This window comes from Pristiophorus japonicus, chromosome 13 (genome assembly GCF_044704955.1).
Source record: "Pristiophorus japonicus isolate sPriJap1 chromosome 13, sPriJap1.hap1, whole genome shotgun sequence".
NCBI classification, from domain to species: Eukaryota; Metazoa; Chordata; class Chondrichthyes; family Pristiophoridae; genus Pristiophorus; species Pristiophorus japonicus.
Genome location: NC_091989.1, coordinates 148474148 through 148496544, shown reverse-complemented (window position 1 = coordinate 148496544; position 22397 = coordinate 148474148). Strand labels below are relative to the sequence as shown.

Here is a 22397-nt window from a genome sequence, read left to right as displayed (position 1 = left end):
TGAAATTGTAAGTGTTGCAAATCTGCTTGACAGTGAAAGTGTACTCTTAACACCTGTAATTAAGCAAGTATTATCAGCTTCTGTGTTACATTATCATGGGCTAGTGAGAAAAGCACAGCTTTGTAAGAGGTCTAAGTTGGACATGCAAATTGAAGGAAGGATCAATGCATTGAGGATTTTGATGAATTTGCAGTTTTGGGTGCCTTGATTGAAATAGTAAATGGGAATTTGTTTTATGAATGCTGTTTTTACCCGCACATCTTCAGTTAAATGTTCAAGTAGTATATTTCAAGAGAATCAAAGATATTTAAAGTAGTATTTATTAAAGCCATAGCTTGTTCCATCTGTTTTGAATGCTTATATCCATGTTATGTTTTTCTTAAATTCTGCAGACATTTCAGCTGCAGCTGCTTTCTCCAAGTAATAACATAATTCCAGCACGAAATGCAGGAGCTGTCACACAGGTCATTAAAGTGCTTAATCCACAGAAGGTATGTCATGGATTTCTCATTAGAATTTCAATTTGTGAGAGAGGTTTTTCACAGCATTTGAGACAATCTTCCTAGTATAACTTGAATTGGCACCCTTCAGAGAGCATATAAAAACTTCAGCTGTTTTGCAGGCAACCACTTGCCAAGGAGTAATGAGAATAAAATTTAAATATTATGTATCATTTCATGTTTGACTTTTTAATCTTAAAATGTGTGCTCCATTCTGCAACATTCCATTTCCCAACAACTGATTTAGTCTACCAGTACCAATGCTATTTTTGCATAAAAGTAGCCTGAGTGCCTTTGCCTTGTGGAGATGTACCTTGTTTCCCTTCACTCCTGTCCCAGAGATCGGTAATAGAGTTTCTGCAAAATTGAGCTAATTTTCAGACGTAATTTTTTCTTTGATCGTGTTTCCATTCAATTTCATTTCCATATCCCCGACCGTAAAATCTTCTACGAACCAGCAGAATCAGGCAGCATTTTAGAATGTAATTTTTATTTTGCATTAAAAAATATTCCTTGATATATTCAAGAACCTGGTGCAGTTTTATTAATACAGCTGAAATGAGTTTATCAAAATATAAGCATTTTTAATCAGTCCAGCATTGAGTGTAACCTGATTTTATATTTTAAAGTATAAACATTATCATAGGCAGTCCTGCGGAATTGAGGAAGACTTGCTTCCACTCTTAAAATGAGTTCTTAGGTGGCTGAACAGTCCAATATGAGAACCAGTCTCTGTCACAGGTGGGACAGATAGTCGTTGAGGGAAGGGGTAGGTGGGACTGGCTTGATGCACGCTCTTTCCGCTGCCTGCGCTTGATTTCTACATGTTCTCTGCGATGAGACTCGGTGCTCAGTGCCCTACCGGATGCACTTCCTCCACTTAAGGTGGTCTTTGGCCAGGGAATCCCATGTGCCAGTGGAGATGTTGCACTTTATCAGGGAGGTCCTTGTAACATTTCCTCTGCCCACCTTTGGCTCGTTTGCGGTGAAGGAGTTCCGAGTAGAGCGCTTGCTTTGGGTGTCTCGTGTCTGGCATGCGAACAATGTGGCCTGCCCAGCGGAGCTGATCAAGTGTGGTCAGTGCTTCAATGCTGGGGATGTTGGCCTGGTCGAGGACGCTAACGTTGGTGCGTCTGTCCTCCCAGGGAATTTGTAGGATCTTGCGGAGACATCGTTGGCGGTATTTCTCCAGCGACTTGAGGTGTTTACTGTACATGGTCCAGGTCTGAGCCATACAGGAGGGCGGATATTACTACAGCCCTGTGGACCATGAGCGAGCTTGGTGACAGTTTTCCTCAGGCGGCCGAAGACTGCGCTGGAGGCGGTGTTGAATTTCGTCAGTATCTGCTCTTGTTGATGAGAGGCTCCCGAGGTATGGTTCACGTTGTCCAGGGCCGCGCTATGGATCTTGATGACTGGGGGGCAGTGCTATGCGGCGAGGATTGGCTGGTGGAGGATCTTTGTCTTACGGGTGTAAGGCTCATGCTTTCGTACGCCTCATTTACTAGTTCATTGGTGTATAGTAGTCAGTTTCTTAGTAAACAAAAAGGTGCCTTTTTGGGCCTTTGTGCAAAGAAAAAGCTTAATTTTAAGAGCCTCCTTGAAGGCCCACAAACCGGCACAGGCACAAAGTGGTAAGTCTCACTGGTGATTGATTTGTTCTTTGGGGCCAGTTTTGTGGGCGGGATGGGCGGCCGTTTTCAAGTACGATATTTTTTTTAAACTTGAGCAAAAGATTGCGGAAACTATTTGCACTGGACGTAATTTGCACTTCATTCCTCAATTTTTTTGCGCTGGTTTTGCTGAATTGTGCTGAAGAAAAAAACCAAATCTTCAGGTCTAGTTTGCTTAACATGGGAAATGTGGGCTCACTCCCCTACCATTCAAGTCTTTGGATCAGCACACTGGGAAAACGACTCTGAAAGATGCTTTTTTTTGCTATTCTCTGCCTTAGTGGAATACTCTGTCAAATTTGCTGATGAGATTCATCATAATCTCGTACCATGCTATCTCATTCTCCTTCGAATAGAAAATATTACCACACAGACCAGAAGTTTATAGACTAAAGCAACCAATATCTTTATTTATATGAAGCAAAATAATCAAGCTACAAATTTATATACATAAAATGTCAGTAAAGGAGTGGTTCACTGACACTTTAAGACCTGCTTCTAATTGAGTTGGAGTCTCCGTAAAATAAATAATCAATTCTTTAATGAAAGACCAAATTCCTTGTCAAACAGGAAGTAAAATGGGAAAATATATGAAAAGTAAATGACGGCCAACATGCTTTCAGTATTGATGAATTGTGCCTGACTAACCTTGGATGGTGTTTTGTGGATGAGAGATGTGGGGGCTGGGGGGTTGCTTAAGAGAAGCCAGATGACTAACTGGGTACCTCAAGACTTCGAATTGCTGCTTGAGGCACCATTGTGAACTAGGATCACGAGTATCTGGCTAATCCAACAGGTAAAATATGGATTCGCAATTAACTAAATGGGGGCAGTATCAAGTAGTTGTCAGGAGTGTTAGAAAAATGGGAGAAGAGGTCTGTTGAATCTAGAGTAAAGGCCCAATTTCTCCGTGGGGAAACTAACCAAAATAAGGGCCTGTCCTCAACTGCATAATTTTCACGTTTGTGATGACCTTTCATTGCATAGTCATCAGGATCTTGAAGTGGCAGCCACACCTCCCCATCAAAAAAAAATAGCCTGCCAATCTCGGCGCTGAGTCGGTAAATGAAATTTTGGAGTTTATAAGAGAGGAATTGAATATAAAAGCAAAGTCACAATAGCTCGATACAAAATAATGGTCCGGAATTTGCGGTCAGCGGTGAAGTGACGCCGATCACCACCGCTGTTCACACAATCTTGCTATCTCTTTGACAAAAATGTTGCATTTCGCGACTTTAAAATTGATTGTAGTGCTGTCAAAAAGGTACCCCCAGCGCAATACAGCAGTGATGTCATCAAGCTGGCTAAGCAGCTAATCACATTGAAGAATTCTCTCAGACAGCAAACCAAGAAATTAAAAGCACTGATTCAATTCACTTTTGAGAGCAAAATAAAGATTGGGATATACACGTTTTTTTTAATTTTAAGAATCTAGAAATTTTCTATCATGGAGAAATTAAATTCCACAAACATAAAATTCATTTTTCACGGTAGTTAATATGCCATTGATCATAACCTGCAAAGATACGCTCGGTCACTCAACCAGGAAACACCAGGACTGGTTTGATGAGAATGATCAAGAGATCCAAGAGCTAATAGATCGCAAGCGCAGGGCATTTCTGAGCCTTAAACAACAACTCAACACGGGAGCAGCAAAGCAGTATTACAGACGGCTCAAGGCTGAGGTCCAACAAAAAACCCGGGACCTAAAGAACAGGTGGTCGACAACCATGATGTGCGAGGATTCTTCATCGCAGTCAAGGCCACCTGCGGGCTCAGCACTCAAGGCCCCACCCCACTGCTGGCCAAGAACAGGGAAACACTCATCAAGGATACCGAGGCAGTCAAGGTCTGTTGGAAGGAACACTTCGAAGATCTCCTCAATCAAGACTCTGCCTTTGACTTGAGTGTTCCCGACTCCATCCCGCGGCATGCTACCCGCCACCACCTCAGTGAGACCCCAACACTGCACAAGGTAGAAAAAGCCATAAGTCAGCTTAAAAACAGGAAGGCTACGAATGTGGATGGAATCCCTGCTGAGGCATTGAAGTATGGCGGAGAGGCACTGCTGGTGCGAATACACGACCTCATCTCATCTGGAGGGAGGAGAGCATGTCGGGAGATCTCGGAGATGCAGTAATCGTGACCATCTTTTAAAAGGAGGACAAGTCCGACTGTGGCAACTACAGGGGAATCTCCCTGCTATCAGCCACTGGGAAAGTTGTTGCTAGAGCCCTCCTCAACTGTCTTCCCATGGCTGAGGAAGTCCTCCCGGAATCACAGTGGGGATTTTGTCCCCTACGGGGCACAACGGACATGATTTTTGCAGCGCGACAGCTACTGGCAAAATGCAGGGAACAGTGCCAGCCCTTATACATGGCCGCCTTCGACCTTAAAAAGGTCTTTGACACTGTCAACCACGAGGGTCTATGGAGCGTCGTCCTCTGTTTCGGATGACCCCAAAAGTTCGTCGCCACCCTCTGCCTGCTCCACGACGATATGCAGGCCGTGCTACTTACCAATGGATCCATCACCAACCCAATCCATGTCTGGGCCAGGGTCAAACAGGGCTGAGCCATCGCCCCAACCCTCTTAATCTTTCTCGTGGCCATGCTACACCACAGTCAACAAGCTCCCCGCTGGAATGGAACTAAACTACAGAACCAGTGGAAACCTGCGTCTTCTCCAGGCCAGGTCCAAGACCACCCCAACCCCTGTCATCGAGCTAGAGTATGCGGACGACGTCGGCGTCTGCGCACATCGAGGTTGAACTCCAGGACATAGTTGACGTATTTACTGAAGACAAAGGTCCTCCACCAGCCTGTCCTCACCGAACAGCACTGCCTCCTTCCCACCCCAGTCATCAAGATCCACGGCGCGGCCCTAGATACCGTGGACCACTTCTCATATCTCAGGAGCCTCCTATCAACAAGAGCAGGCATCGATGACTAGATCCAACACCGCCTGAGGAAGAGAGTGTTTGAAGACCAGGCCCTCAAAACTGCCACAAGCTCATGGTCTACAGGGCTGTAGTAATACTCACCCTCCTGTATGGCTGAGACGTGGACCATGTACAGTAGACACCAAGTCACTGGAAAAATATCACCAACGATGTCTCCGCAAGATCCTACAAATCCCCTGGGAGGACAGACGCACCAACATCAGCGTCCTCGTCCAGACTAACATCCCCAGCATTGAAGGCACTGACCACACTCTCGGTTCTGCTGAGCAGGCCACATAGTTCGCATGCCAGACACAAGACTCCCAAAGCAAGTGCTCTACTCTGAACTCCTTCACGGCAAACGAGCCAAGGGTGGGCAGCAGAAACGTTACAAGGACACCCTCAAAGCCTCCCAGATCAAGTGCGACATCCCCACTGACACCTGGGAGTCGCTGGCCCAAGACCGCCCTAAGTGGAGGAAGTGCATCCGAGAGGGCACTGAGCAATACTAGTCTCAACGCCAAGAGCATGCAGAAATCAAGCGCAGGCAGTGGAAAGAGCGTGCGGCAAACCAGTCCCACCCACCCCTTTCCTCAACAACTATCTGTCCTACCTGTGACAGGGTCTGTGACTCTTGTATTGGACTGTTCAGCCACCAAAGAACTCGCTTCAGGAGTGGAAACAAGTCTTCCTCGATTCCAAGGGACAGCCTATGATGATGAATCATAGAAAACACAGGAGGAGGCCATTCAGCCCATCGTGTCCATGCCTGCTATCCAGCCTAATCCCACTTTGCAGCTCTTGGTCCGTAGCCTTGTAGGTTACGGCACTTCAAGTGCATATCCAAGTACTTTTTAAAATGCTATGTGGATTTCTGCCTCTTACCACCCTTTCAGGCAATGCGTTCCAGATCCTCACCGCCCTCTCCCTTTTAACCCCCAGATCCCCAGTTACTTTAAATCTATACCCCCTGGATGTTTACCCCTCTGCTAAGGGAAATAGATCCTTTCTATCCTAATTTTATACACTTCAGTTAGGTCTCCCCTCAGCCTCCTGCAATCTACAGCTTTCTTCTTCAACCACACGACCAATTTTTGTATCTTCTGCAAACTTTGTCATACCCCCTACATTCAAATCTAAATCATTGATATATACCACAAAAATCAAAGGACCTAGTACTTCGTCCTGCAGAACACCACTGGAAACAGCTTTCCAGTCACAAAAGCACCCATCGGCCATTACCCTTTGTTTCCTGCCTAATGAGGCAATTGTGGATCCAGCTTGCCACTTTGCCTTGGATCCCATGGGCTTTTACTTTTGTGACCAGTCTGCCATGTGGGAGCTTGTCAAAAGCCTTGCTAAAATCCATACACACTACATCAAATGCACTACCCTCCTTGTTACCACCTCAACAAAAATTCAATCAAGTTAGTCAGCCACGACCTTCCCTTAACAAATCCATGCTGACTGTCCTTGGTTAATCCGTGCCTTTCTAAATGAAGATTTATTCTGTCCCTCAGAATTTTTTCCAATAATTTGTCCACCACCAAGGTTAGGCTGACTAGCCTGTAATTACTCGGTCTTTCCCTTTCTCCATTTTTAAACAATGGTACAACATTAGCAGTCCTCTGGCACTACACCTGTAGCCAGAGATGATTGGAAAATGATGGTCAGAGCCTCTGCTATTTCCTCTCTTGCTTCGCTTAATAGCCTGGGATACATTTCATCCGTGCTTGGGGATTTATCCACTTTCAAAGATGCTATGCCCCTTAATACTTCCTTTCACTGTTTATTTCATCTAATATTTCACACCTCCTCCTCCCAAATTGCAATGTCTGCATCACCCCTCTCTTTTGTGAAAACAGACGCAAAGTATTCATTTAAGAACCATACCCATGTCTTCTGCTTCCACCACACATTACCTTGGTGGTCTCTAATAAGCCCTACTCTTCAGTTATCCTAAAGGTAAAACCCCAGTTACACCTATTGCAACAAGGCTTAACTTTTTATGGGGTGTTCAAAAGTGCTATAATGGAAAAGGGGAAGTTTATGACATTTCAGCTTATTTCACTGATTGCCAGCTCTGGTGAGTTCCACTGCGCAGCTTGTGGCAGAGCAGTGAATGACTAATAACTACAATTTCAGGATTTCAGTGTTTATCTGTGCATGCGCTACATTCTGAAGTTAGTCCTTTTCAGAGGGATAATGACTGTGAATTTGCCGTCATTACCCCAGCAAAATCTAGGCCAATATTTAGGCTAGATGCTGTATGCAGTCTTGGGTGTTAATTATAGGAAGGATCTAATCAGCTCCGAGAAGTACAATGAACATTTACCAGGATGATACCAGAGATGAGGAATAGCCATTGGGTAATGTGTAGTAGTTATGTTACTGGACAAGTAATCCAGAGATCTGGACTGATTATCCAGAGAACACGAGTTCAAATCCTGAATTAGTTTTGCGAATTTGAATTCCGTTTAAAAATGGCTTGGAAGCTTTTGGATTGTTGTATAGATTCAGTGACACCCACATCCGGATATTGAATTTTTAAGAAAATTAAGGGTGTGTTCCCTCAAAGTGAGAAGATTGACATAACTGTGTTCTAAATGTTAAAAGATGTGCAGTAAACAGAGAATCTCCATTGATGGGTAAATTGAAGATGAGGTCGAGAAATGGTGAGATTAAAAGTAGTATTTTCATACCAAGTGTTAGCAGAATGTGAATGCTTTGCTAGAAGTGATCAATGCTGAATTGATTATGGCATTCAAAAAAGGACTGGGCATTTCCTTAAAGAATATAAAAGGAAGCAGGAAAATGCAACTTTTTTTTTAAAAAAACAACTACCAAGTGTGGGCCTAAATGCAGTACAAGCCAGAATACTGGCACCCTGCAATAAAAAATTATTTGAAGAATGTCAACCTTTGCTCAGATGTTTGCACTCTTGTCGCCTTCTACTTTTGTTCAAAGCTCCTACTGAATTTTAGGCATCTTGCTAGAACCTCCAGTTCCAATTCTGTGTAACAAGGCTAACTGGATATGCTGCAATGTGGGTTCTCTTGGCTGATTTCAGAATCTAATGTTTTAGGACTCCATTTTAAGTATGGAAAATTGCCAGAAACAATATCCATAAAATTGCAATTCGCTTTTAAATCTTTTTTTCTCTTGCTAAGATTGTCTCTTACCTCAATTTTCTATAGTATTTTGTTTTAAAACATTGCCTTCTCTGAAGTAAAGGCCTTTAAATTGGACTAAACCCAGATTAAGAAGTTTTATAGCAGTTTACAACTAAATCTATGGATTCTATTTTTTTTAAGTTTCTTCCTGGGCTGTGGGCGACTGGCAAATTACATTTATGCCCATCTCTAGTTGTTCTGCAAACACAGTGGAGCAGTTGTGCAACTGAATGGCTTGCTAAGCCACTTCCAAGTGGCACAGTGCGGACTAGTCACGTATAGGCCACATCAAGTAGGAGTAGCAGCTTCCCAATTGGGTATTTGCTACAAATACCAGCAGCATTCATGGTCATTTCTTCTGGTGCTCTTCTACACGTTACCAGATCTATTGAATTCAATTTTACAATTTGGTACAGTGGGATTTGAAGTTGCAACCTCTGGTTTGCTGGTCTAGTGCCTGACACTACTGTTTTGAAGACCTTTTTCTTTTAATGATGATCAACTTTGTTTTTCTGTTTTTAGCAACAACTTCGCATGAGGATCAAGATCACATATGACCTCAATGGGTCACCAGTGCAAGATTTAGCAGAAGTAAATAACTTCCCCCCTCAATCATGGCAATGATTCTTAGGGTGGCAACAACCTCTTTTTTTCCAGCAGTGGATTTTGGTAAATCTTTGGGACGGTCATATCCTAAGAATGCCCTCATGCACAACGTCATAACATGTATATCAGCCCTCAATGTGGGATGCAAAATTAATGAACGAACTTCGAGGAATATCATGCCTACAAATGCTAATCACTTTTCAAAACCTATCCATATTCGTCTCTATCAACAACATGTTCATCGTTGGGAGTATCTGCTTGTGGTATGCACTACACACTCTTCCCGCTTTACCCCACTGATCTTTGCAGAACTTGGCACAATTGCACAGGAGATGAGTCAGTATGTGCCCAGCAGCTTTGCAAGATTTCAGAGCACATCAAGAAGCCATTGTTTCTCTACTATTCACCACTCATTTATTGGGAACTGGAGCGGAGAGCATTATAAATTGGTTGCATTGGGTTCTATAATGTAATGATTTTCAATCCAGTCAACCAAGGATCTTTCATAATAAAATGTCAACAGTCTTCAAAAGCATTTTTTCCCTCTTAGCCTTTACCTTTAAATGGTGTAAGTTATTAATTGGATGATGACTCTAGATCCTTTCTCATCCAGAAATCTACGTTTAATGATGCTTGCTGAGTCAGAAAACCAGTCAGTTCACTTGCTGAATTTTGATAATGAGCTCTAAATATCTGACGATCCGATTTAGCAGCAAACAAAGAATCTTAGTCGCATCATTATTCTCGAACAATATGACTTCCTGCCTTGTTTTTCAAAAACATTTTTTTTTAAATGGCGGTCTGTGGTCATGAAGCTTGAATCACATTTTTTGTATAAGTCCGCATAGACTAGGTAATTCGATACTGTTGCATCTGCGCTGAGACTAGTTTGGAAAACTTTTTCTGGACTGGAAAGCGTTTGATTCGTGTCCCCTTTTTTGCTTTTCTGTTTTCAAGATTAATCATTTCTATAAACAAAATATGCCTGCAAAATATTAGCAGTCAAACATTTCAGCCTCCTCCAAAGTCTGATGCATTAAAGATCAAGTGACCAGATTTAGTATTTCTTGGTCAACTTTATGCATTTGTACAGTTATTAAATTATGTAATGGTTATTTTTTGGAGGTTTTTACTTTAAAGTCGGCTAAAAATGGGTTTTGTTCTGGATGACTAGTGTATTATTTGGTGATTGGTGTCCAACAAATCTTAAAATCCTTGAAGCTCCTTTTTAAAAAAAAACAAAGCAATTTGGTTGTCTGTTCAGTTTCATGAACGTAAAATTAAAGAAATGTTCTTGGTATATTAGTAAATCAATGCAATAATTCTAAATGTCTTAATGACAATTGGGATCCAGTAACTACAGACATTTTCAACATTTTATGATGGTTCTATGAATGAAAAGGGATACTGCAATTTAAGTCTTGAGATTTACCCAACTAAAACTGAGTATTGAAGCAAAATGGCTAATAAATGAAAATTATGACTTCTCTTTTGGTGTGAAGTTTAAAGTGGCTTATAACATTGGGAGGTTTTTTTTGAAGGTGTTGTTTCCCTGTGCAAAAAAAACTAGTCCCTTGCCCTTTAAAAGTGTGGTTTCTAGCTGCCATCTTAGTTGGTCTTTTAAATGGTGGGCTGGGGAAGAAAGATGATTAATTTTTTCAGAGAAATATGTTGGACAGTTTTTGACAAGTCCAGAATGTACAAGGGCAGTTGAGATATATAAATATATATAAACTTGATGCTCTTAATCTTTTTAATGCCTGTATCTGCAAAAGTGCTGCTATTTCAGTAAATGTTATCGGGAGGAGCAGAAGTTGAGTTTTAAATTGAGACTACTGCAAAAACGGGGCAAATAGTCCTGATTTTTGAGGAGTTAGATGTAACCGTGTTGTATATGCTGACTTTATATGCACAGTGTATAAGCATGAAATGAACATTCAACAAACCAGTTAGTCTGGTAATGGGATCAGCATGACAACAGTCTGCTTACTTAACATGAACCCCAGTTAATACAATGGAAAAGTTTTTTTACTCTTATTCATTCATAGTGTGTTGAAAATAAGAACATTTAAGATTAAAAATATTTTCATAATGCAGTCTCTAACAAATGAAATCACTCCCATTATTTAAATGAGGGAGTTGTGCTTTCCATTGACTCATATACCTACATAGCAGAGGAAAGGTGGATATTTCTAAGGCTACCTGAAGTTCATGATCCCTAGTTATTTTTGTTTAAGCATTCATGCTTGGATACATGTGTAGCAGCAGACTACAGGACAACGCTCACCTCTTCTGGATTGCTGTGATTTTCTTCTCCTCTACCACTTGGTGAAAGTTATTCATGCATCATTTCAATGTCTGTTGATTTATTTAGCCTAATTGACCGTCTGAACTGACTGCATAACTTCAGTACCTTAATGGAATAGCTGTGCCTGTGCAATTGTGTGCATTTGAAATATTTTGAAGAATTTTATAAAAAGAAACGTTTAGGTCAAAGTTTAGTTTTGGTTTGACACAAATAATAAATTGATCAAATCTAAAGACTTCCCTGACATTTAGTTTACATTTGTAATTATAAAAATGAGCATTAAATACAGTTTGCCAATTTACTAGTTATATGGAACATGCTTTTGCAATTTTAACTTCATTTGCGATGAGTGAAGTTGTTCATATGAAGATTTAAACTAATCTGTAGTGGGAGCAGCAGTAATTTCAGCCATACTTTATTCACAGTTAACTTTGGGTCATAATGAAGTTATTTTTAGGTCCTTTTTTTAAAAAAAAGTCATTCCTGAGCAAGAAACTAGATTAGGCAATAAAGTTGTGTTTCCTGGAATAATGAAGTGCATTGTTAAATTCTGTCCCCTAAGTAGGTCGATTAACCATTGGGGTGTGGCTCCTTAAGACTCTACATGAGGTTGAAGAAAGAGATTTCCATTAAGATATCAACAATGACTGTATTACAGATATTTATTGCATGCTGGCAGTTACAATATTGTATGTTAATGACAAATACTTTATCACCAGAAATTGTTTTTTTAATTTTACTGTAGGTGTATTAGTCCAGCACATCTTTTAATGTAGCGCATTAATTTCAGAAGGCAATATTGTCTGCCATTTAATATCTTCCTGGTTATTAGAGATACAAATCATTTCTTAGCCAGCTGTGATTGAGATGTCATACAAAGGATGTTAATGGTCATGTCTTCAAGTTCAGAATTCTTTGTAGTTTTAAGTTTTATAGATATTTTTCTACTACTGGCAGTGTCAGTTGTCATTGGTTCATGGCATGTTTGGAACCTCAGCTATAATGTGGATTAATAAGCAGTCAGTGTGGAAAAAGTTAAATAACCTTAATTTTGGTCATCTTGATAAGCATGTCTACTTTTTGTCTTTTTTTTTCTTTCCATTTATTCTCCTTCCTGAGAGTGGTTAATTGAGCACAGAACAGAAATTGAACATTCTGGTATGCGAGGCTCTGTTCCACATATATATTTACAGTTTATTTTTATAGGCATTAACAAAGTTAACCATTTTCCTTTAAACAGAAAACATGGAGTTTGTATCTAAATTGGAAAAGTTAAAAGGGATGCTATGTAGATAAGATTTTAATATACCAGTTTTGAACAATGTAGCTACTGTGTAGGTCGTCCATCAAGGTTTGTCTTGTATACATTCTTCAAGAAATTCTAAATATTTCAAATAAAGCAATGCCACCTACCTGTTCACCTTTTCCAAACGGCAAAATCACAAATGTTTTCTGTGCTTACTTGTTAAACTCATTTTGGCACTAGTTTTTTAAATTTTGGTTATTCAAGCTGTAATACACTGGCAGGTGTAAATATTAAATTGAGTGTAAAGGGGATACGAGCACTCACGTGCTGTTGTATAGAGACTTTGATATGAATGTATTGGAGAAATACTTCGTGTCTAATAATATATGAAGGGAAGCCATGTAATTAAATATTTGATTTTGTGCATTATTCTGAGTCTGCAGAAGAAATAGAAGTACTTTTCTTTGGATAAGATGAAAGGGTTGGGAAGTGGATGGGTAAGAGAGAAATAACGCAGACGTTTTGACTACTGATTAAATTCCTTTCATGTGCTGTGCAATAACATTGAAGAAATGTGGATCAACTTGTTTTCAGATTCTGTGTTGATCTGTTAACATTATCTCTGGTGTTTTTTATTGCTTTGAATCTTTGTGCTGATAGCTGTAAGCTAGCTGTTTCTGCACTTGAACCTTTCCTATACTATATCGACTCCATATTTGAACCTGTTGTTTTATCACATGGCTTCAAAGCTCTCAGTCCTGCCTCCATTCCTTTTGCTGGGTCATGGGTAACAAAGCATCTAAATACATTAATACTGGAGGTTTTTTCATTATTCCTTATATTCATGTAGGATGTAAATTTTCACAATCTTTTAGTGGAACTGCTTTCCTAAATGTTATGCATGCACCCAAGAATCTTGAATTAGATCAGGTATAATCTAACACATGAATAAGTTCTGTTCGACAGTTTCACATCATCTGCCAGCACCTTAATTGCTGCCATATTAGTTAATTTATTTCAGTAAATAGAAGTTAGTTAGGTGCAGAACATTTCTTTCATCACAGATGATTCCATCATTGGAAGACCAATTCTACTACATACTGAAATTTGCTGGGATGCTGCCTTTTTTTAGTTCTCAGCCAACAATGCTGTGGGAGAGGTAGGGTGTTGAGATAGATAAAATATACCTGAGAGCTGATGGCAACTGAGCTAATCAGTATTCATTTAGGTGAGAGAGTACTTTCTGCCCATACACAGCAAGTATGATTGTAGAATTTATGGAGGAGTCTGCAGTTCTACTTGGTTTTTTTCTAGAGCCAAGTTTCAAAAGCATTGCTACAAAGATTGAGGGGCAAATGCTCAGGGAAGCTGGGCTTAAAAATAAAAGATTGCCTTGATCTGGAAACCTGGTGTGATCCAGAGCATAAAATGGAGGCAAGAGTTCTCTAATTTTAGAGCCTTGTTTGAACTAGCCAAGTCTAATCAGTACCTCTGAAAATTGGTTAGAACTCTGTTTAGGATGCATGATTTAAAACCTGTGTAAATAGCCTGATTCATACTTGATTTCCAGTACCCAACGTGTCAAAAGCATATTTAACTCTGGCAAAACTGAGCCTGCAGTTTTTGAAAACTGAATGTATCATTCCATTATTTTTACTGCAAGACTACATTGCGTTGTTACAGTACCTCATGGTGCTGAGAAAGGAGGGAATTAAACCTTTATGTTGCATCACCTTTTTTTCCATTGTTTTCCTCCATTTCATAAGGTGTGCCTCGCCTGTAATTCTTTATCCTCATGTATATCTTACAAAGTTTTATGGAGTAAATTTCATTGGGAAATGAAACTATTACTACAAACTTATTTTTGAGATATTGTACAAAATAAAGTCCATTGATCTTGAACTGAATGGGATGTAAAGGTTGTGGACACTTACCTGGGATATTTTAGAATTCTATGTATTGTCTTTTGGGTTGGAAAAATTATGATCATTGACTAATAAAAAAAAATGGTAAAGTCCATAATTAACATTTTCAGTGTGTTTTATTCATGTTGAAGGCTGGTTAAGATTGTTATAGTTGACTGGTATTGACTGCTTAAAATGTATTGCTACCTACATTTGCTGTCAGTTGCATGTAATGTATTTTTGAACAAATCTGAGAATTCTGTGGGTTCTCAGCCATCTTTTATTTTTAACTCTCCAGTATGTTTTGTTTGACTAACATTCAAGAACTTGATCGTATTTCTAAATGTTTACTTGAGCTTTTAGCGCACACACATATTTCTTGAGGGAGTAGATCCAGTGCAGCAGATCCAAGTAGCACACACTTGTTTACTAGTTGCCACCCTGTATACTGGTAGTAATACATTCTGAACTACTGTCGTGCTCAATGTTGTAACTCTGTGCTTCAAGTAATCAACTTTTCATGATCATCTAAATTATTGCATTATATCTTTGCTCCAATTCAGTTGAGAAAATGTGATACCATTCCAAGCTCTTTCCATACATATCTAATATATTGATTTTGTCTTGATGCACTTTTTTGTGTTTGATACAAGTACATGAGATGGCTGACTAAAGTATTCATGAAATGTTTTTCTTTATACTGTAATCCTACATGTGGAAGCTCAATTTTATTGGTATTGAAATTACCAATATATGGTATAAAGAGAGGGGGGAGGGAGATTTACCATTACCACCAATCTGAAATACCTTTTTTTGCTTTCTAGTCCTTAGCTGTACCTCTATGCTGCTACATTCCCTTAATACCAGGTCTTAATTTTTATAACCAGTCCTTTATGCAGCACTATCAACCACCTGAATATCTATATCTCCAGTCAAAAAAGCGCAGACTTGAATGGATGTGGCGGACAATTGCTTTCCCCGCCAGATCTGGCTCAAACACAAAACCCCATCCGTTCTTGCTCTTCTACAAAAACTGCTCACTATTCCAGGATCTTTCTGGATTGCAAAAATAAGCCCCAGCTACTATTCTCTACTGCTAACTGTCTCCTTAAACCCTTCTCCCCAGTCTCCACCACACTCACCTCCAACAAGAAGTGTGAGGAGCTCATGGACTACTTTGCCTCATAGATTGAGATCATCCGATCAGCTGCCTCTGCGAATTCCCTTCCTTCACCTAACCCACCGGGCCAAACTTCATCTGAGGCTCCGCCCTGCCCTAGCCCTAAACTTGCATCTTTCTCTAGTTTCTCTTTGATCTCCCCTCTTGATCTCTCCAAGCTCAACTTTTCCATGAGGCTCGCTTCCTGCTCCCTTGACCTTTTCCCCACTAAACTGCTGACCACCTAATTTCCTTTTTTGGCTCCCACATTAACCAACATTCTTAACTTATCCTCGCCTACTATTCCCCCTCCTTCAAATCTGCTGTGATCACCCCCTCAAAAAAAAACAACCCTTGACCCCACTTTGCTTGCTAACTATCGCCCCATCTACAACCTCCCTTTCCTGTACAAAGTACCTGAACGTGTTAATAGGCTCCCAAATCCGTGACCATCTTTCCATCTGCCATAGTACTGAAACAGTTCTCATCAAAGTCACAAATGACATCCTTTGAGTGTGACAAAACTATCCCACCTCATCCTTTTGGACCTGTCTACAGCCTTTGACACAGTTGACCCACACCATCCTCCTCCAACGTCCAGCTAGGTGGGAATGCACTCACCTGGTTTCATATCTAAATCGTAGCCAGAAAATCTGCAATGGCTTCTCTTCCCACTCCTGCATCGTTACCTCTGGTGGGCCCCAAGGATCTGTCCTTGACCCCTTATTTCTCATCTATATGCTGTCCCTTGGCGATACCAGCCGAAAACACAGTCAGTTTCCACATATATGCTAATGACACCCAGCTCTACCCATCCACCACTTCTCTCGACCCCTGCTTGGTATCTAAATTGTCAGATTGCTTGTCTGACATCCCATGATCTAATAACCCTCAGTTTAAAAAAAATCTTGCTTTGCTTTTCCCCTTGGATTTTCCTGTGAGAATCCTGGATCTCTGTCCCCTTGTTCCCTATTTACCACCAGAGGCAACGATCTTTCTCTAATTATCCATAGTGAAGACCCCAGGTGTCAGTCACCTCTTTACTGGATGCTCCTCTCTTGACACCTCTCCCACTCGCCACATTGGTGCTCCTTTTCCTGACTCCGCAGGAAATGCTGAGCCCCACTCCCCAGTCTCCCTCGCTAGCCCGAGACTCTAATCCAACCCCATTTCCCAGTCTCCCTCTGAACTCCTGACCCCCATTCATTTTTTTTTAATTTGTTCATGGGGTGTGGGTGTCGCTGGTAAAGCCAGCATTTATTGCTCATCATTAATTGCCCTTGAGAAGGTGGGGGTGAACCGCTGCAGTCCACGTGGTGAAAATGCTCCCACAGTGTTGGGGAGGGAGTTCCAGGATTTTGAAACAGCGATTATATTTCCAAGTCAGCATGGTGTGTGACTTGAAGGGGAACTTGGAGATGGTGGTGTTCCCATGCGCCTGCTGCCCTGGTCCTTCTAGGTGGTAGAGGTCGCGGGGTTGGGAAGTGCTGCCGAAGAAGTCTGAGTTGCTGCAGCGCATCTTGTAGATGGTGCACACTGCAGTCATGGTACACCAGTGGTGGAGGGAGTGAATGTTTAAGGCGATGGGTGGGGTGCCAATCAAGCAGGCTGATGTCGAGCTTCTTGAGTGTTGGAGCTGCACTCCTCCAGGTAAGTGGAGAGTATTTCATCACACTCCTGACTTGTGTCTTGAAGATGGTGGAAAGGTTTTGTGGAGTCAGGAGGTGAGACACTGAGTACCCAGTCTCTGATCTGCTCTTGCCACAGTGGCTGGTTCAGTTAAGTTTCTGATCAATGGTGACCCCCAGGATATTGATGGTGGGGGATACAGCCATTGAATGTCAAGGGCTGGTGGTTAGAGTCTCACTTGTTGGAGATAGTCATTGCCTGGCACTTGTGTGGTGCGAATGTTACTTGCTACTTACCAGCCCAAACCTGAATGTCGTCTAGGTCTTGCTGCATATGGGCATGGACTGCTTCATTATGTGAGGAGTTGCGAATGGAACTGAACACTGCAGTCATCAGCGAACATCCCCACTTCTGATCTTTATGGAGGGAAAGTCATTGATGAAGCAGCAGCAGAAGATGGTTGGGTCTAGGACATTGCCCTGAGGAACTCCTGAAGTGATATCCTGGGGTTGTGCGGATTGACCTCCAACCACCACAACCATCTTCCTCTGTGCTCGGTATGACTCCAGCTAGTGGAGAGATTTCCCCTTGATTACATTGACTTCAGTTTTGCTAGGGCAATGCTGCCTTGATGCTGAGGGCAGTCAGTCTCGCCTCACCTCTGGAATTCTTGTTTGGACTAAGGCTGTAATGAGGTCTGGAGCCAAGTGGTCCTGGCCGAACCCAACTGGGATCGGTGAGTCGGTTATTGGTAAGTGCCGCTTGATAGCACTGTCGATGATACCTGCCATCACTTTGCTGATAATTGAGAGTAGACTGATGGGGCGGTAATTTGCCGGATTAGTTTTGTCCTGTTTTTGTGGATGGGAGCTACCTGGAAAGTTTTCCACATTGTCGGGTAGATGCCAGTGTTGTGGCTGTACTGGAGCTTAGCTAGAGGTGCGGCTAGTTGTGAAGTACAAATCTTCAGCACGTGCTGGGATGTTGTCGGGGCCCATAGCACTTTGTTGGATCCAGTGCACTCAGCCGTTTCTTGTATCAAATTATAACCATTTGTGAACAAGCAGTGCAAAATTAGCACCCTGTATCGAAGTTTGTTACTGTTATCTACTTTACTGTTAATAGCCAAATAGTAAAGTAATAAACCATTAGATGTAAAAGTGAAGCTAAGTTTTGCTTCGCACGAATGAGCTTTGAGTCATATTTCACAGAAAGGTTTGTTAAATTAAAGTGATTAATGGAAATGTTTTTTTTAGAAGTGACAATATTTGGTTAATCAGTTCTTTTGTTTAAATGAAATGTTCCGGGTCAGCAAACAAGTTCAGAAGCAATTAATTCACCTTTGAACCCCCCACTTAATTGAACTTAGGAATTGGCATCTCATTTGTAAATGATAAACTAACAGGTGTGTTAATAAAAGGCCCAATAATATCTGATTCCTGTAGTAGCAGACAAGCCAGGAAAGACACAATGATTTATCTAATTGTAAATCTTTGTCTAACAACAAACAGAGCTCTGAGGTGTTGTTGTGCTGAGTCGTCCACTATGTTAAAGCACTTTCCTTATAGTATTTTAGCACATGTTCAAATCCAAATTCACTTTACAGGGTGAAAATCTCCTCTCTAGCTATAAGATCCGAAAGGAAACCTGTTTGGGCAACCTCAGTCCAGTGTTTTGTGAACTCGAGTGCAGAGTACAATAGTAATTTAATACTAAATTACCAATCTACATCTTGATGGTGTGAGATTTTAAAACTTTTCATATTCTCTGGAGGGTGCCATCAGTTTTGGGTTAAGACATTGCTAGGATTGAAAGCTTTTGTTTTGTACCTGACCTCAGAATACTTATTTGCATTGATGAGTGTGGAAAAACTATTCTCTGCAGACATCCCTCACCTTTTAAGAAAAAGGAGCACAAGTAGGCCATTTGACCCCTCGAGCCTTTTTTAGAAGGATGAGAGGGGATCATAGAAATATAAAATTCTGACGGGACTGGACAGGTTAGATGCAGGAAGAATGTTCCTGATGCTGGGGAAGTCCAGAACCAGGGACACAGTCTAAGGATAAGGGGTAAGCCATTTAGGACTGAGATGAGAAACTTCTGCACTGAGAGTTGTTAACCTGTGGAATTCTCTACCGCAGAGAATTGTTGATGCCAGTTCATTGGACATATTCAAGAGGGAGTTAGATATGGCCCTTACGGCTAAAGCGATCAAGGGGTATGGAGAGAAAGCAGGAAAGGAGTACTGAGGGAATGATCTTATTGAATGGTGGTGCAGGCTCGAAGAGCCGAATGGCCTACTCCTGCACCTATTTTCTATGTTTACTCCACCATTCCATAAGATCATGGCTGATCTACCTCAACTCCACTTTCTTGCACTTTTCCCATATCCCTTGATTCTCTTAATATCCAAAAATCTAGTGATTTCTGTCTTGAAAATACTCCTGACTGAGCCTCCACAGCACTTTGTGGTAAAGAATTCCAAAGATTCACCACCTCTGCGGAAAAAAATTCTCATCGTCTCAGTCCTAAATGGCCGATCCCTTATTCTGACAATGACCCTTGGTTCTAGACTCCCCAGCCAAGGGAAACATCCTCCCTGCATCTACTGTGTCAAGCCCTAAAATAATTTTGTATGTTTCAATGAGATCACCTCTCATACTTTGAAACTCTAGAGAATATAGGCCTCGTCTACTCAATTTCTCCTCCATAGGACATCCCCCCCCGCCCCCCCCCCCCCCATCCCAGGAATCAGTCTGGTGAACCTTTGTTGCACTCCCTCTATGGCAAGTATATCCTTCCAGAGGTAAGGAGACCAAAACAGTGCACAATACTCCAGATGCAGTCTCACCAGGGCCCTATATAATTTCAGTAAGACATCTTTACTCTTACACTTGTAAATGTAGATTCTTTTACCTCAATCTGGTTCAGCAAAATTACTGAAACGAATACCGTTTGTGCTTTAAACAAAGCAAGCTTTTTTTTAAAAAGCAAATCCCGATCGGGGACCTTATCAGACAGAAGGAATGCAACTCTGATAGAACGCACCCACTTCCTACGGACAAAGTGACGTTACATTGTAAAGGGACGACGGTTATACATTTTCGGCAAAAGATAACAAGATAGGGCTAGAGTGACATCCTAGTTCAGCCTATCTCTTTTGATCCCTCTTTCCCTTTGTCCACTCATAAGCCGACCTAAGTATGGTCTGATTTTAAACAAAGACCTTCTGTTAATGTTTCAGGTTAATAACATGATTTAATAAGACCTTGAGGTTTTTCTGCAAGCTGTGGGTTTTGTTTCAATATGTGTTAGTGTTGTAACATTTCGCAGTCTCGAGTCTGAGATGTCATGGCTATTCCTCCATGAATTCTTTGTTAGCTTATACTGTCCCTATACAATTCCCACGTTCTCAACTTCAATGTCTCTATACATTTTTAAACATTCACACACTCATCCGCTTGTAATAAAGGTCAACATATCATTTGCTTTCTTAATTGCATGCTGTACCTGTACATTAACTTTGATTCGTGTACAAGGACACCCAGGGCCCTCTGAACATCAATTCCCAATCTCTCACCATTTAAAAAAAAAACTCTGCTTTTCTATTTTTTCCTACTAAAATGGATAACATCACATTTTTTCACATTATATTCCAATTGCCATGTTCTTTCCCACTCACTTAACCTGTCTATATTCCCTTGAAGCCTATTTGCACTCTCCTCACAACTTACATTCCCATCTAGCTTTGTATCATCAGCAAACTATGATATATTACATTTGGTCCTCTCATACAAATCATTTATATAGATTGTGAAAAGCTGAGGCCCAAGCACTGATTCTGCTGTACTCCACTAGTTACAGTCTGCCAACCCAAAAATTATCCGTTTATTCCTACTCCCTGTTTTCTGTCAATCAATCCTCAATCCATGTTCGTATATTACCCCCAATCCCATGAGCCCTAATTTTGTTTAATAACCTTTTGTGTGGCACCTGAGCAAATGCATTCTGAAAATCCAAATACACCACATCCACTGGTTCCTCTATATCTATTCTGCTAGTTACAACCTCAAAAAATTCTTCTCAGATTCGTCAAAAATGATTTCCAATTCATAAATCCGTGTTGACTCTGGCCAATCTTAAGTGCCCTGTTACCACGTCCTTAATAGTTTCTAGCATTTTTCATACTACTGATGGGAACTGGTCTGTAGTTCCTCATTTTATCTGTCCCTCCTTAAATAGCAGGGCTACATTTGCTACATTCCAATCCGCAGGAACCTTTCTAGAATCTCTGGAATTTTGGAATGCCAACCAATTATCTCTATAGCCACCCCTTTCAAAACCCTAGGATCTAGACCATCAGCTCCAGGGGATTTATCGGCTTTCAGTTCATTAATTTCTCCAGTATTTTTTTTACTAATTTCTTTCAGTTCCTCATTCTCGCTAGACCCTTGCTTCACCACTATTTCCAGGAGGTTTTTTGCGCCGCCTTCAATGAAGACTGATACAAAATATTTAATTTTTCTGCCATTTCCTTATTCCCCATTATAATTTCTCCTGCCTCTGCCTGTAAGGGACCCACATTTACTTTCGCTAATCTTTTCCTTTTTCCATACCTATCACAACTTTTAGTCTATTTTTATGTCTCAGTAGTTTATTCTCATTCTATTTTCCCTTATCAATTTCTTGATCCTCCTTTGCTGAATTCTAAAATCCTCCCAATTCTTGGGCTTAATGCTCTTTTTGGCAACATAAGCCACTTCCTTTGATCTATTATCTTTAACTTTTGTTAGCCATGGTTGGACCACTTTTCCTGTGGCGTTTTGGTGCCTTAAAGGAATGTATATTTGTTGTAAATTAATTTTAAAAATGCTTCCATCTATATTACTTACAATGCCATCTATCTTTGTCATTTGCAAACTTAGATGTGTGGCTCTCTATTCCAGCATCTAAGTCATTAATAAATGGATGTGCTTATTTGTACTGCAAAATGGCCACCATGCCCCGCCCTTTGTTTCTGATTGGTTCCCTTGGAGTATAAACCACACCCTGAAGTTTCACAGGAATGTGTAACTGGAACCGCCTATCCCAAAGTCACACTGACTTTGCAAATTGTAATTCGATCCACTTTGACTTTGTGAAGCGACAGACCGAGCTCTCCAGAAGACAGCATGGGCCAGTCGAAGTACATCCCTCCCCCAGCCGGAGTACCTTACCCCAGTCCAAGTGTACGCCTCTCCCAGCTGAAGTGCCTTATC

The 22397-nt window shown here is 41.0% G+C and overlaps 1 protein-coding gene across 4 annotated transcripts in view; it reads left to right on the top strand.

Moving 5' to 3' along the window:
- ap1g1 (adaptor related protein complex 1 subunit gamma 1) overlaps positions 1 to 9428 on the top strand; it is a 143238-nt gene extending 133810 nt beyond the window's left edge. For all 4 annotated transcript variants that reach the window (XM_070898107.1, XM_070898104.1, XM_070898105.1 and 1 more), the window contains 2 exons: positions 393 to 491; positions 8810 to 9428. In XM_070898107.1, the coding sequence (XP_070754208.1) occupies positions 393 to 491; positions 8810 to 8911 (201 nt within the window). In that variant the 3' untranslated portion in view covers positions 8912 to 9428. The remainder of the gene's footprint in view (positions 1 to 392; positions 492 to 8809) is intronic.
- The last annotated feature ends 12969 nt before the right edge of the window (positions 9429 to 22397 follow it).